Source organism: Oncorhynchus gorbuscha, linkage group LG03 (assembly GCF_021184085.1).
Source record: "Oncorhynchus gorbuscha isolate QuinsamMale2020 ecotype Even-year linkage group LG03, OgorEven_v1.0, whole genome shotgun sequence".
NCBI classification, from domain to species: Eukaryota; Metazoa; Chordata; class Actinopteri; order Salmoniformes; family Salmonidae; genus Oncorhynchus; species Oncorhynchus gorbuscha.
The window spans coordinates 48165491-48180607 of NC_060175.1; the positions used below are offsets into that span (position 1 = coordinate 48165491).

General features: G+C 47.7%; 1 protein-coding gene across 1 annotated transcript in view; it reads left to right on the top strand.

The window, feature by feature from the left end:
• LOC124031464 (nuclear receptor coactivator 3-like) overlaps positions 1–13415 on the top strand; it is a 45740-nt gene extending 32325 nt beyond the window's left edge. Inside the window, 20 exon segments of the mRNA XM_046342714.1 lie at positions 221–381; positions 2175–2275; positions 2442–2616; positions 2749–2946; positions 3143–3229; positions 4907–5050; positions 5203–5221; positions 5223–5345; positions 5537–7112; positions 8251–8377; positions 8533–8733; positions 8885–9115; positions 9217–9334; positions 9479–9650; positions 9766–10080; positions 10233–10334; positions 10462–10702; positions 10940–11108; positions 11204–11423; positions 11560–13415. Of these exon segments, the coding sequence (XP_046198670.1) occupies positions 221–381; positions 2175–2275; positions 2442–2616; positions 2749–2946; positions 3143–3229; positions 4907–5050; positions 5203–5221; positions 5223–5345; positions 5537–7112; positions 8251–8377; positions 8533–8733; positions 8885–9115; positions 9217–9334; positions 9479–9650; positions 9766–10080; positions 10233–10334; positions 10462–10702; positions 10940–11108; positions 11204–11423; positions 11560–11571 (4492 nt within the window). The 3' untranslated portion in view covers positions 11572–13415.
• The last annotated feature ends 1702 nt before the right edge of the window (positions 13416–15117 follow it).

Genomic DNA, 15117 nt, shown 5'->3' on the forward strand with positions numbered 1-15117 from the left:
GTGACACTGTCTGTCTTATGGGCAAAGTGTGTCCTTTTCTCTCGAGCCTCTGTTAAATTCCCTCAGCTTCAAATTCTGTTTTTCATGTTGAAGATTTCTGTGGTGTCAGCATTTTAACTCAAGTATACAGCAGGTCATTATGGAGGGAGAGGTGTGGTTGTCATGGTGACATATCTGACTATCTCCTATTTTCTCCCCCCACCACTCCCTTTCCCTGCAGATGTGACAAGCGCAGGAAGGAGCAGGAGAGTAACTACATGGAGGAGCTGGCCGAGCTGATCTCTGCCAACTTCGGCAACATGGACAGCTTCAACGTGAAGCCAGATAAATGTGCCATCCTCAAGGAGACCGTTCGGCAGATCAGGCAAATCAAAGGGCAAGGTACCAGCTCCCTAACAGGCTTGACTACACTGCTCGTGTCTTGTGCTCGAGCGTTACAAAATAAATTTAGACATCTAGATTATTAAATTATTGCACCCACACTGCTCGCGTGCGCCAATGATCGTCTGCGTTGCCAAGGGCTAAAATGGAAGTCCTGCCTCTCCCATCTCCTCATTGGTTTATAGAAGCAGGTACCCATGTGCCATCTCCACATTGGTTATACCCACGTGGGTGACTGAAAGACAAACGAGGTCAGTGGCGGTAATGCACCTAATTTATGAAAGTTGCCAATCGCAATATAAAGTCAAGAGAAGAAAAAGCCTGGACAAATTATCCCAGGACAAATTAGCTAGCAACAGCAAGCTAGCTAAATATGACAAATTAGCTAGCAAGTGCAAGCTAGCTAGCTAAATTGGCATAAATGTTTCATGCTTTTCGACCTGTCCCCAACTTAATATAATTGGTTCAGAGTTGTTTAAATACTTTAACCTGCGTGTTGTGATCGCGTTTGGGAACAAAATGCATTTATGCACGATTGCGTACGCGCGCAGCCAGTTCCGTGTAATGCTAACGCTAGCAGTAATCTGAATATCAGTATGTTATCGCCATTGGATTTAGCAAAAAGAGGAAGTAGGAGAACATGATTTGGCATTTGTGAAATCCTTTCTGTAGTATTAGCTCAGTGTATGGTTGCATGGTCAGGAGGATGCCTCTGCCAACCGTGGCTGTAGAGACTAGGTGGTGGGTTCATGTCCCTGTGGCCTGCCTAGCCTCTGTTTGGGGGAAATAAACACCAGTAGTTGAGTTGTGGTGGTGATGGCTCAAGGCTGTGGTGCTCCAGGCTCATCTGTCTGTTTGCACTGGAGTAGCAGGCCCCAGACTGTGACGGATGGGACTGGAGAGCAGGGTGGGAGGGCTGGGACAGGTGAGGGACCCCATAAATCACTCACCCCCCCCGCCTCATTTCACTGTTGCCGATCTGAAGTGGTTGGATCGGTATAAGCTGTATTAACTCCACCCAGCCTTCTGGTAGGTTATATGCAATCTTATAACTATGCAGTCCAATCAGATGAGATCAGTAAGGAAGGAAGGAAGGAAGGAAGGAAGGAAGGAAGGAAGGAAGGAAGGAAGGAAGGAAGGAAGGAAGGAAGGAAGGAAGGAAGGAAGGAAGGAAGGAAGGAAGGAAATTATTGGATTGGAATCCACCCCAGGGTCACAGAAGGCTGCTGCTGGCAGGAGCTTTGTACAGCTAGGTTCCCATAGTTACAGGAAGTAAATAATGAAGGCCGTCCTTCTCTCACCGGTACCTTTTTAACCAGCTCTCTTTCACCTATCCATTTACTCCTTAGGTCATCTTATTTAGGCAGACTCTATCCTCTCGTCCCTTACATTAGTGTTAGCCTTGAAGCAGCCTTCAAAACCAGAAGCATTTTTTTGTCATTCTATTCGTTGCAAGTGAATCTTTCCCTCAGAATCATAATTCCATTTTAAATCATGATATAGTTACATTTTTAGAACTGTAAAAGCATTGGTAATGCTGCCTCCTGGTGGCGGACAGTATGTTATTTTTACAGTAACATGGTTGGCTGGATCACTGGTCTCTGTATTGTATGCTAATTTTGGCCTCCAGTAAAACTATTTTGCAAGTAATGTTTCTCATTTCTCCTCAAATTTCCACAATGTATATCAAGCTGCTTGTTTACAGAGGGTGTACATATCCTGCTGTGTGTTGCATTGTTACTAGATTTACCTTATCTACTGTGATGTGACTGGGGGTCCTTGTCCCTCTGCAGGGAAGATCTCGTGCAGCGATGACGATGTCCAGAAGGCAGATGTGTCATCCACCGGTCAAGGGGTCATTGACAAGGACCATCTGGGACCGCTGCTGCTACAGGTTAGCCTGAGGACAGGGTGGGGGTCAAAGGGCAGTGGAATTAGCTTCACCTTATGTTGAATGGGGGACATACAAGACTTGTGTATGTACAGGGGTGCAGCTGGTCACACATTTAGTATAGTTATTTATTGATAATAGAATTTTGTGCATCTTTCCTCTGGCTCAGGCCCTGGATGGCTTCCTGTTTGTGGTGAACCGGGAGGGCAGTATCGTATTTGTGTCTGACAATGTGACCCAGTACTTGCAGTACAAACAGGAGGAGCTCATCAACACCTCTGTCTACAACATCCTCCATGAGGACGACAGGGAGGAGCTGCACAAGAACCTGCCCAAGACCAAGGGTACGCAGACGCACACAAATGCAGTCACGATAATACATGTGCCATTGGACTTGGATTTAGTGGTAATGCAGAATGTTAATCTTCCCAACCCACAGCATGAAAGCAATTACTGTGTCCCCTTGCCCCTTCTAGCACCCAACGGTGGGTCATGGGGAGGAGAGGCACCGCGGCAGAAGAGCCACACCTTTAATTGTCGTATGCTGGTGAAGTACGGTCACGGGCAGAGCCATCAGAACCATGGTCCGTCTGAGGGGCCCAACAGGCAGCGCTACGAGACCATGCAGTGCTTCGCCCTGACTCAACCCCGCACCATAATGGAGGAGGGAGAAGGTAGGGGAATCCTCCTCAGTCATGTCACAGTTAATGTGTTTCTATTTATGATGCAGACTTGCTGTACTCTTCACATTGAGTTGCTGTAATTGATTATGGGAAGTTGGACTAAAGTGTTGTCAAGCCTGATATAGGTTCATTAGAGAAGGATTGTGGATATTGACTGGCTATGTTCTGTGTGTGTGTGTGTGTGCAGACCTGCAGTCGTGTATGATCTGTGTGGCCCGGCGCGTCACTGCAGTGGAGAGGACCGAGAGGTTCAGCACCCGCCATGAGCTCTCAGGTGAGATGACTGTAAACACACTGCATTCACGTGTTCATTCTCTTCAAATGCTCTTTCCCTTCATTCAATCTGAGCAAAATAACATACTCTTTGACTCTTCTGGGATTGTCTATTGGGCTGCAAAAATGTAGGAGTATACAGTTTAGTTTGACTAGATTATAACATTGAAATGCAACATTTTGTTGCTCAAAATTAAATAAGAATATAATTGCCATGTGAACTCAGCAAAAAAAGAGACGTCCCTTTTTCAGGACCCTGTCTATCAAAGATGATTTGTAAAAATCCAAAACCTTACATATCTTCATTGTAAAGGGTTTAAACACTGTTTCCCGTGCTTGTTTAATGAACATGCACCTGTGGAACGGTCGTTTAGACACTAACAGCTTACAGACAGTAGGCAATTATGGTCACAGTTATGAAAACTTAGGACACTAAAGAGGCCTTTCTACTGACTCACCAAAAGGAAGATGACCAGGGTTCCTGCTCATCTGTGTGAACGTGCCTTAGGCATGCTGCAAGGAGGCATGAGGACTGCAGATGTGGCCAGGGCAATAAACTGCAATGTCTGTACTGTGAGATGCCTAAGACAGCGCTACAGGGAGACAGGATGGACAGCTGATCATCCTTGCAGTGGCAGACCACGTGTAACAACAATTGCACAGGATCGGTACATCTGAACATCACACCTGCGGGACAGGTACAGGAACACACAACCCCTCCATCGGTGCTTAGACTGTCCGCAATAGGCTGAGAGGCTGGACTGAGGGCTTGTAGGCCTGTTGTAATGCAGGTCCTCACCAGACATCACCGGCAACCCACTGTTGCTGGACCAGACAGGACCGTGCTCTTCAAAAGTGCTCTTCACTGACGAGTCGTGGTTTTGTCTCACCAGGGGTGATGGTCGGATTCGTGTTTATCATTGAAGGAACGAGCGTTACACCGAGGCCTGTACTCTGGAGCGGGATTGATTTTGAGGTGGAGGGTCCGTTATGGTCTTTGGCGGTGTGTCACAGCCTCATCGGACTGAGCTTGTTGGCATTGCAGGCAATCTGTGCTGTGCGTTACAGGGAAGACATCCTCCTCCCTCATGTGGTACCCTTCCTGCAGGCTCATTGTGACATGACACTCCAGCAGGACAATGCCACTAGCCATACTGCTTGTTCTGTGCGTGATTTTCTGCAAGACAGGAATGTCGGTGTTCTGCCATGGCCAGCGAAGAGCCCAGATCTCAATCCCATTGAGCACGTCTGGGACCTGTTGGATCGGAGGGTGAGGGCTCGGGCCATTCCCTCCCCCAGAAATGTCCGGTAACTTGCAGGTGCCTTGGTGGAAGAGTGGGGTAACATCTCACAGCAAGAACTGGCAAATCTGGTGCAGTCCATGAGGAGGAGATGCACTGCAGTACTTAGTATCTGGTGTGGCCACCAGCTGCATTGACTGTTACTTTAGATTTTGCCCCCCCCCTTGTTCAGGGACTCATTATTCCATTTCTGTTAGTCACATGTTTGTGGAACTTGTTCAGTTTATGTCCCAGTTGTTGAATCTCTTGTTTTGTTCATACAAATATTTACACATGTTAAGTTTTCTGAAGATAAATGCAGTTGAGAGTGAGACATTTTTTAAAAATTGCTCTGTTCATTTGACCCTTGCCCTTTATGCTGTAATGTTGTCTGATAGGTAAACTGATAGAGATCGAACAGCAGAGTTCTCTCCACACCACCATGCGGCCAGGGTGGGAGGACCTGGTGAGGCGCTGCATGCAGATGTTCCTCCATCGCAGTGAGGGCCATCCCTGGTCCTACAAACACCACTACCATGAGGGTACTTCTCTCTCTGCTAAACCCTCTTCTCTGGCTCCGTGCTCCCTGCTATATCACCATGTCTTCTCACCAATGTTTCACCTTGTTACTCTGCTATAAATGCACAAGTACAATGCATCTCTGCTCCTAACGAAGGCTCTCTGTCCTCTCCAGCCTTCCTGCATGGCCGTGCCGCCGTCTTACCGGTTCTCTCTCTCCGACGGCACCCCGGTCACTGCGCAGACCAGGAGCGAGCTCTGTCGTAGCCGCGCCGCCAATGAGCCACCCACCTTCCTCTCTACCCATCTGCTACAGAGGTTAGTCTGTCAGCTTGGAGCACTCCGAGAGACATGGCATCAATATCACTCACTCCGTGTAGGATTTTACTGTTTTCTTTTCCCAGCTGTAGTAGCTAAGATTGAACTGAGTTTTTTTAAAATATACTGTAGAGTAGTGTTTTAATGAACTTTTTCCACTCCTAACCCTTCATTATCTTTCTCTCTGTCAGGGAGCAGAATGGTTACCAAACCAACCAGGGGGGAGTGATGAGGCCCCAGGGCATGGGCGTCACCAACCCCAACACTCAGATGAACATGGCCCCTGGAGGGGGCAGTGGTGGCATGAACAGGGGCTACGGTATGGGGGCAGAGCAGGGGCACATGGGACAGAGAGGCAGCCCCTCGTACACAGGGGGAAATGGGATGAACTCCATGAATCCGATGAATCAAATGAACCGCTCGTTGCATCAAATGAACTCTCAGACGAATTCAATGGGTCAACCGATGAACAACATGAGTCAGATGAATTCCATGAATCAAATGAGCTCCATGCGTCCAATGAATTCTCGGATGAATTCCTTGAACCAGATGAATTCTATGAGTCGGATTAACCAGATGAATCAAATGAACCAGAGGAATCAGATGAACCACCCTGGAATGCAGCAGCAGTATCCACAGCAGCAGCAGGCCCCATTCCATGGAGCGGGATACGGCATGGGGGGCATGACCAGCCCCCCACAGAGCAATCCAGGGATGAACGCCCCCCAGCAGAACATTTGCTCCCCTAGAGTAAGGAGGAGCCCCAAAATAGGTGCTAGCCCCTTCTCCCCAGGAGGTATGCATTCTTCCATGAGCTCGGGTCACCCAGGTGGTCCTGGAGGCACAGGTGGTAGCACCAGTTTCTCCAGCAGCTCCCTGAGTGCCCTCCAGGCCATCAGTGAGGGGGTGGGCACCTCTCTACCCTCGGCCCTCCCCACGCCCCTGAACTCTCCCCCCACACACAAGCCTGACAGCTGCCTCGGCGCAAACTCCACCCAGCAGGGGCAGTGCCACGGTGGAACCTGTAAACAAGGCCGTTCAGACTCCAAGAGCCCGGGCAACACTCTGGCCAGTGGAGGAGAGCAGCAGCACACCCCCACCACAGAGGTGACCCCAGACAGCCAAACCAACAGTGAGGGCCCAGCCGGGGGAGAAGCCAACCGACCGAGCCATGACAACAAAGGGGGCCACAAAAAGCTCCTGCAGCTCCTCACCTCCCCTACGGAGGAGCTAGTGCCCCCTAACCACCAGGCCGGCCCTGGCAACACTCCCATGGGCTTTGAGTCCAAGGAGGGATTGGGGGGTTTGACCAGCTCCTCCACAGGCGTATCCTCTTCCACGGCTGCAGTAGGACAGCAGGGCCTAGGAGCAGCTGCTGCAGCAGCACACTTTGCCAACCAGTCCCTGCAGGAGAAGCACAAGATTCTCCACAAGCTGCTGCAGAATGGCAACACCCCAGACGAGGTGGCCCGCATCACAGCCGAGGCCACTGGGAAGGTCACAGATGGTGGGGGTCCAGAGGCTGGGCCAGGAGATCCAGAAGAGGGACCAGGGGCGAGGGGGGCTGAGGTGAAGCAAGAACTTCACAGCCCCAAGAAGGAGAAGACCCACGCCCTCCTCCACTATCTCCTCAAAAAAGATGACTCTAAAGGAGCAAGGGGTGATGTCCAACCAAAGGGCAGAGGAGCCCAGGGAGCATCCTCAGTGGTCACGACGTCTGAACCCATCCCCATTGTGGAGCAGGTCAAGACTGAACCACCTGATGAGGTAGGGACATTGTGCCTACGGTCAGGGCTCTAAAGTGCAACCAGTGTGACAAAATACGTTAAAAAAATTGTATTATTGTTGTAGTGATGAGGCTTTGCTGTACCATTTGTTTCCCACGCACAGATTCATTGGCGTCATGCTTGCACCATTAATACAGCAACAACTGCTTGTTTCTAAACCAAATACTTCAAAAGATCTGACCCAGTTTTCTTCCTAACAACCTGGTAACTTGATCAGTATATCCAAACATTTGGGGGCACAGAAAGGAAGGAAAGGGATAGCTTCTTCGGGAGATCAATGGTCATTGCGTTGAATGAATGACAGATGTCATCAAGAACTTGACTCTCTTAAGAGACTTTTACAATTTTTATTGTACTGTATCTCAATAGGAAAATAGTACTTCTACATAATGTAGAAACCTAATATTACTGGGGTCTCCTGAGTGGCAGAGTGGTCTAAAGTACTGCATCGCAGATGCTAGCTGTGCCACTAGAGATCCTGGTTTGAGTCCAGGCTCTGTCGCAGCCGGCTGTGACCGGGAGACCACATTGTCCCAGCGTTGTTAGGGGAGGGTTTGGTGAGCAGAGATGTCCTTGTGCCATCGTGCTCTACTGACTCCTGTCGCGGGCCGGGCGCATGCACACTGACATGGTCGCCAGGTGTACGATGTTTCTTCCCGACACATTGGTGTGGCTGGCTTCCGGGTTAAGCGGGCAGTGCAGCTTGGTTGGGTCGTGTTTCAGAGGACGCATGGCTCTCGACCTTCGCCTCTCCCGAGTCCGTACTGGAGTTTCAGCGATGAGACAAGACTAACTACCAATTGGATGTCATGAAATTGGGAAGAAAAAGGGGTGAAAGTAAAAAAATACTTTACAAATACCAATAATTGAAATTATATCAACATTTTAGCTTTTCAATAAGAAACCAATGCACAACATGATTCAGAAGTAACTAAAATTCATATCTATATCAATTCTAATTTAATCAATTCTGGTGCTCCTAACCTTTTACAGTTGTGAGCACCAGTGCTACCAATTGAAAAAGAAATGTGTGCCCTGCCTACGGTTAATTATTTTATATTATTTATTCAGCAAAGACCAGCTTGTTCATTAACAGTAACATTTGTTTTTCTTCCCAGTTGGAAACCCTGGAGACAATTCTCGGAGGCCGCAGGAACTCTAGCTCCGGGTTTAATCCCGAACCGGACTCCAGAGCAGGAAAAGAAGGGGGAAACCAGCAGGGAAATGGCCCAGGCAGTTTCCATGGTATACTAGCATGAGTGGATTCTAATTTAAATTATGACTATATCAGAAGTGCTAATATATTGGCCATTTAATTGACTGTTATGCAGCAAACCAGACATCCTTACTATAGAGTGTTTGTCCTTGGCCTGTACTGACCCTTCTGCTGTGTCTTCCAGATGTGGAGAGAGGAGCCATGCTGCCTGCCCGGCGTGGGCCCCTCCAGAGGGCTCTGTCAGTGGACGCTAAACCCCTGGTTGGTGGTGGATGCCTGGCGGGGAGGAGGAACGTTCCCTGCCCCATGCTCATCAAACAGGAGAACGTGGAGGCCCACATCCGGCCAGGCATGACCAACTGCTTCCCTGGACCAGGAGACATGGGTGTGTGTCCACTACGGGGAAGTGCCGGCACAAGTAACTTACCCCCCAGATACTACTCTTCCCAGCTGACTGGAACAGTGTGAAGGCTACAGTTACTAGACTGTGTCTAGTTCATGGATAATAACTGCACTGTTTGTGTGTTCCCCTGGAGGTATGACCAGGGGTATGGGGATGCCACAGCGGCCTCCCATGGCAGGGCAAGGTGACTGGGGGATGCCCAGGTCCAGTGGAAGTCCTGTGGGGGTGCCAGGTCACCCCTCAATGGGCCGGCCAGGGATGGACTTCAACTCCAAGGGCATGATGAGAGGCCCCATGGTCATCAGGTCCAACAGTTTACCTGGCAACACCAGGTCTATGCTGCAGCAGCAACTCGTAGAAATGGGTATGTACTGACGCGTCTGTGTAAATATTACCAGCTGTATGAGTGTTCTTCCTGTTGGTAGATGTTTGATTGGTTCATGCTGAATTCTACTGCCTATACAGGTTCCAGTGAGGTGAATATGGGGATGAGTCCCTTCAGTGGGCAGGGTCCTCCACCTCTGTCCCCCTCCTGGCCTGACAGTGCAATGGGAATAGATGGACCACCAGCTACCACAAATAGGTGAATAACCATCATCATCCACACACACTTGTACACGTTAATCTCCTTTTAACCCACACATCAATAACACGCGGTGTGGAGTACATTGCCTCCTCGGTATACAACAAGTGCCTGCACTGACACCCCCCCTTTGTTATGTACCAGGCGTCAGTTTGGGAACCCCCTGGATGAGCTCCTGGTGCCGCCCTCCACCAGCCAGGGGCAGAGTGATGAGCTGGCGCTGCTGGACCAGCTGGACTCTCTGCTCAACAACACCGACGTTATTGCCCTTGAGGAGATCGACCGGGCCCTGGGCATCCCCGACCTCGTAGGACAGGTACCTTATGAGGACATTCGGATAACATGGAGCGTCCTCTATCTACAGTCCCTATAAACCACGTGACAAGAACCACACTGTTATTTTGATCATGTCTGGCCTCTCTCCCTCCCAGAGTCCTGGTCCAGAGCAGCAGCCAGGTCCTGTCCCAGGACCAGACACCTCCATGGGGATGGAGCAGAAGCCCATGTATGGCCAGGGGTACCCAGGACCACCCTCTATGGGCATGCAGTCAGCCTATGTGGCCAACCCCATGCATGGCCAGTCTCCTGGCTTCAACCCCATGAACCAGATGGGGGCTCAGGCAGGCCCAGGGGGCTTCCCTGGCATGGGGGGCATGAGTCACCCCCACGCCAACATGAGACCCCGCATGATGAGTGCCACCAAGCCCCTCCGACTGCAGCTGCAGCAGAGACTACAGGGCCAGCAGGTATTAACATCTGACACACATGACTTAGAAGTTGCGAAAGAGGCTATATTTGATTGTGATAGGTCTCAATACAGAGCCACGTATAAAAGCAGGCAGGTGGGTGACCTATATGGATGGCAAATGGGAGTAACTTTTGTTCTCTCCTGCTGTAGTTCATGAACCAGACCCGTCAGGCCATGGGCATCAAGATGGAGAATGCCCCTACAGGAAACCCTGCGACACGGCCTGGGATGGAGCCCGGCATGAGCGGTCAGGTACACACCTGCCACATCTTGCTCCATTTAAAATCAACATCTGCTAGGGTAGACCACCGCAGACACACACTGAAACCAATGCAGTACTTGCAGTCATATCAGTGTTTTCCCCTGTCTGCTTGGTCAGCCTGGCTTCTTGAATGCTCAGATGATGGCTCAGCGCAGCAGAGAGATGATGACCATACAGATGAGGAGACAGCGGATGATGATGTTAATGCAGCAGCAGCAGCAACAGCAGCAACAGGCTGCAGCAGGAGGCTTCAGCCCCCCTCCTAACGTAACGGCCCCTGCAGGCATGGACAACACCATGGCAGGACCACCCATGAACCAGCCAGGACAGCAGCAGTTCACCTACGGTGGAAACTATGGTGAGCTATCTGACCTAAATTCATATCCATTTATTTACTAGCCTTGATGAGTCTCCTACGTTGACTATTCTCTAAAATAGAAGGCTATGTTCTCACAACTCTTTCCGCATCTGACCAGGAGTTTTTCCATTCATAGGTGTTGTAACGTAAACTGACTTTCTCTCTTTCTAACTGTTATTTCTAACAGACTTTACAATGCAGACATGAAATAAGACCTGTTTCTGGCTGTGCATACAGGAATGAACCAGCAAGGAGACACCTCATTTGTAGGCGCAGGCAGCAACATGATGCCAGGTCGCATGGGAGGGCCTCAGAATCCCGTGATGCAACAACACCCCCAAGGCAGCCCCATGTACCAGTCAGCAGACATGAAAGGCTGGCCACAGGGTGGCATGGCACGGAACAAGTATGTCTGATATACACTGATGTAATGGCAAAAAACACTCCCATTACTTCCTTCTCGATCTCCTCTACTTTGTTCTTTATACCTCTGTGTTTCAGCTCATACCCCCAGCAACAGTTCACCCAGCAGGGGAACCCAGGCCAGTTTGGGGGGCCCATGATGATGAATGGCTCTATGGGTGGGCCAGGTCCAGTCAGCGGTGCTGGTAGAGCACAGATGGTCCAGATGCAGGGCCAAATGTCTGGGCAAATGCAGGGGCAAATGCAGGTGGGCACGAACTCCATGGGAATGGGCAGAATGCCAATGGGACCTGAACAGGTAAATAGTTTGTCATTTGTAAGTAAATGAAGATAGTTATAAAGGTCACAACTTAACTTTTAGTTATTTTATAGCTCAGCCTGAACTGTGTGAATGTATTGTAACAATAGCCTACATTTTTCTTTGTCATTTACAGAAATATTGCTGAAAACGTATGTAATCAATAAGAGCCTTAACCAGGAAGGCAGCAGAGACTACAGTGCACCACCTGGGTGGGTGGGAGATGGCCTGGCCAGGGGCCACCAGACACAGCGCCAAGATCTGCTCCCGCCACTGTTCTCAGACCTGTGTGTAGAGAGACTCAAAAGAAGCCTCAGTGAGAATGAGAGACTGAAACAAAGACACCTCATACCTAATGCAGCCTCTCAATGTAGGTTTCTTCTCTCTGGAGGAGTATATGAGTGGCTTAGTTCAAGAAGACGTCATGCTTTTCTCTTCCTCTAACCTGTGGGAGTGTGATTGGCATCCTGCCTTCTACACCAGAGGAGGCCTCATCGTGTGTGTGTGTTAGTCGGATTCCGTTGCAAAACATTTAGCAACAGATGCCGTTTACTCTTGGACGCAAACGGAGCAAATGGAACAGAGCTGAGGGACCTACCTGATTTTGTCCAATAGAAACTTGTTTTTGTTTCAAAAAAAATATCCATTTGGAGTAAACTGTTTCTGTTGCGAAATGTTTTGCAACGGAATCCGACTAACACCTCTTGACCCCTGGAGCTAGCTGTCATGCAGTATTCAGCATCAACACTGGGTAACAGAATCTATTTGGGAACAGGATGGGATACGGTACAACTAGCTGTGGCTGCACTTTACCAGAAGGCTTCTATGTAAAAGGATTGTTGCAATATTTCTTAGTCATTACAGCCTTACCAGCGATTCAATGCATTCACAGCATTGGGTTTCTTTTCCTTTTATCCTTTGGATGCACCTCATTTTATGTTTAAATCATCAGGAGCTATAAGCACAGGTTATTTCTATATATTATGCAGATTCGAGCAATAAAACCTCTGCTTTAAACGTGAACTGAGCGTCATGAACTCCTAAGCAAACGGTACTCCAGTATTAGATCAAATTAGTCACAAATGTATTCTATGTGAATACAAATTGTAAATATGCTATAAATGTATCATACCTGCTTTTTATAGATCACTCTTTTTTGCACAGTGTAAGACTTGGTTAAATTATAACTCATCTTTGTCTAGAAGGTCAATACACTTTTAGTTTGCAGTTAATTTGAACCTTTTGGAACATGAGTGAGGGTGTGGGTTTCCCATTTTCCACTTGGTCCTTGTCCTCTGAACCTTTTTTCTTTTTTTTACGTGATAAAAGCCATCGATTTCTTTTTAGAAGCACTTTTACTTCTGATTTGGTGTGTTGACTGTTTGGAACTTCTGAAATTATCAAAAGGTTTGATGGTGAATGAAGAAAGGACAGTCCCTCAAATGAGCAGATGGTTGGCAAGCTGATGTGTAGGATACAGATATGTAAACATTGTAGAAAAAGATGGGATGGGGGGACAGTTTCAGGAGGTAACAAGGGACTGTTCCTAAAGTAGTTATTGTTCCTTCCCTAGCTCTCGCCTTCATCATTTCCTTTGACTGTTACTCTTCACTCTCTGAGAAATCTACCTTAACAGTGCGCAATCCAAAGATATTTTTCCAGTTCATTGTATAGCTTCTGACGTTGACGGTGTACATTTTTTATCTATGCATTGTATATGCAGACAGTTACCGGGTACATTTTATGAAATGATAAATGCATATTTTGATTTTGTACTGAAAGCATAGGGGACTGCGTATTGTTCAGAGGCCAGTGGGTGGTTAGCAGTAGCAGTAATGTGTGGATCTATAATTGACTGGCAAAGTCCTTTGCTGTGGAAGAGGAATAGCATATGGATTTTATTTTTTCTCAAAATATAAATTTCCAATGTCCCGTTTTTAATCACTTCATAAAATTACCTAGGTAGAATTTTAATAAAGAGCTAAAACAAAGGATCTTGTCACCTGGGTATTCTTATTTTCTTTCCTTTTTTATTTTATAGGATGTATATGACAGTTTGTCCTGATTTTGATGTAAATGTTTATTTAAACTCCCAACTGTAGATTTTTTTGGGCGCTGTTCATTAATAAAGAATTGAGGGGAGTGCTCCTAATCTGTTTGTTACTTGTATAAAAGACACCTGTCCACAGAAGCAATCAATCAGAATCCAAACTCTCCATGGCCAAGACCAAAGTGCTCTCCAATGATGTCAGGGACAAGATTGTAGACCTACACAAGGCTGGAATGGGCTACAAGCCCATCGCCAAGCAGCTTGGTGACAAGTGTGATTATTCGCAAATGGAAGAAACACAAAAGAACTGTCAATCTCCCTCTGCCTGGAGCTCCATGCAAGATCTCACCTTGTGGAGTTGCAATGATCATGAGAATGGTGAGGAATCAGCACAGAACTACATAGGAGGATCGTGTCAATGATCTCAAGGCAGCTGGGACCATAGTCACCAAGAAAACAATTGGTAACACACTATGCCGTGAAGGACTGAAATCCTGCAGCGCCTGCAAGGTCCCCCTGCTCAAGAAAGCATATATACATGCGTCTGAAGTTTGCCAAATAACATCTGAATGATTCAGAGGACCAGTGGGTGAAAGTGTTGTGGTCAGATGAGACAAATGGATCTCTTTGGCATCAACCCGCTGTGTTTGGAGGAATGCTGCCTATGACCCCCAAGAACACCATCCCCACTGTCAAACATGGAAGTGGAAACATTATGCTTTGAGGCTGTTTTTCTGCTAAAGGGACAGGAGAAATTCACCGCTTCAAAGGGACGATGGACAGGGTCATGTACCGTCAAATCTTGGGTGAGAACCTCATTCCCTCAGCCAGGGTATTGAAAATGGGTCGTGGATGGGTATTCCAGCATGACAATGGCCCAAAACACACGGCCAAGGCAACAAAGGAGCGGCTCAAGAAAGAAGCACATTGGCTAGGCCACTCCAGGACCTTAGTCTCCAGACCTTAATCCCATAGAAAATCTGTGGAGGGAGCTGAAGGTTCGAGTTGCCAAACGTCAACCTCAACCTTAATGACTTGGAGAAAATCTGCAAAGAGGAGTGGGACAAAATCCCTCCTGAGATGTGTGCAAACCTGGTGGCCAACTACAAACGTCTGACCTCAGTACTTGGTGGCAAAGCCCTTGTTGGCAAAGTAATGTTTTGCAGAGGGGTCAAATACTTATTTCCCTCATTAAAATGCAAATCAATTTATAACATTTGACAAGTTTTTCTGGATTTGTTTTGTTCTGTCTCACTGTTCAAATCAACCTGCCATTAAAATTATGGACTGATCATTTCTTTGTCAGTGGGTAAACATACAAAATCAGCAAGGGATCAAATATTTTTTCCATCACTACTCATTCAAGGGTTTTTATTTTTTACTATTTTCTACATTGTAGAATAGTGACTGACATAACACCTATGGAATCATGTAGTAACCAAAAGTGTTAAATCAAAATTATATTTGAGATGATTCAATGTAGCCACCCTTTGCCTTGACAGCTTTGCAGACTTGGCATTCGCTCAACCAGCTTCATGAGGTAGTCACCTGTAATGCATTAAGTAACGTGTGCCTTGTTTAAAGTACATTTGTGTAATTTATTTCCTTAATTTGTGTGAGCCAATCAGTTGTGTTAAGACCAGG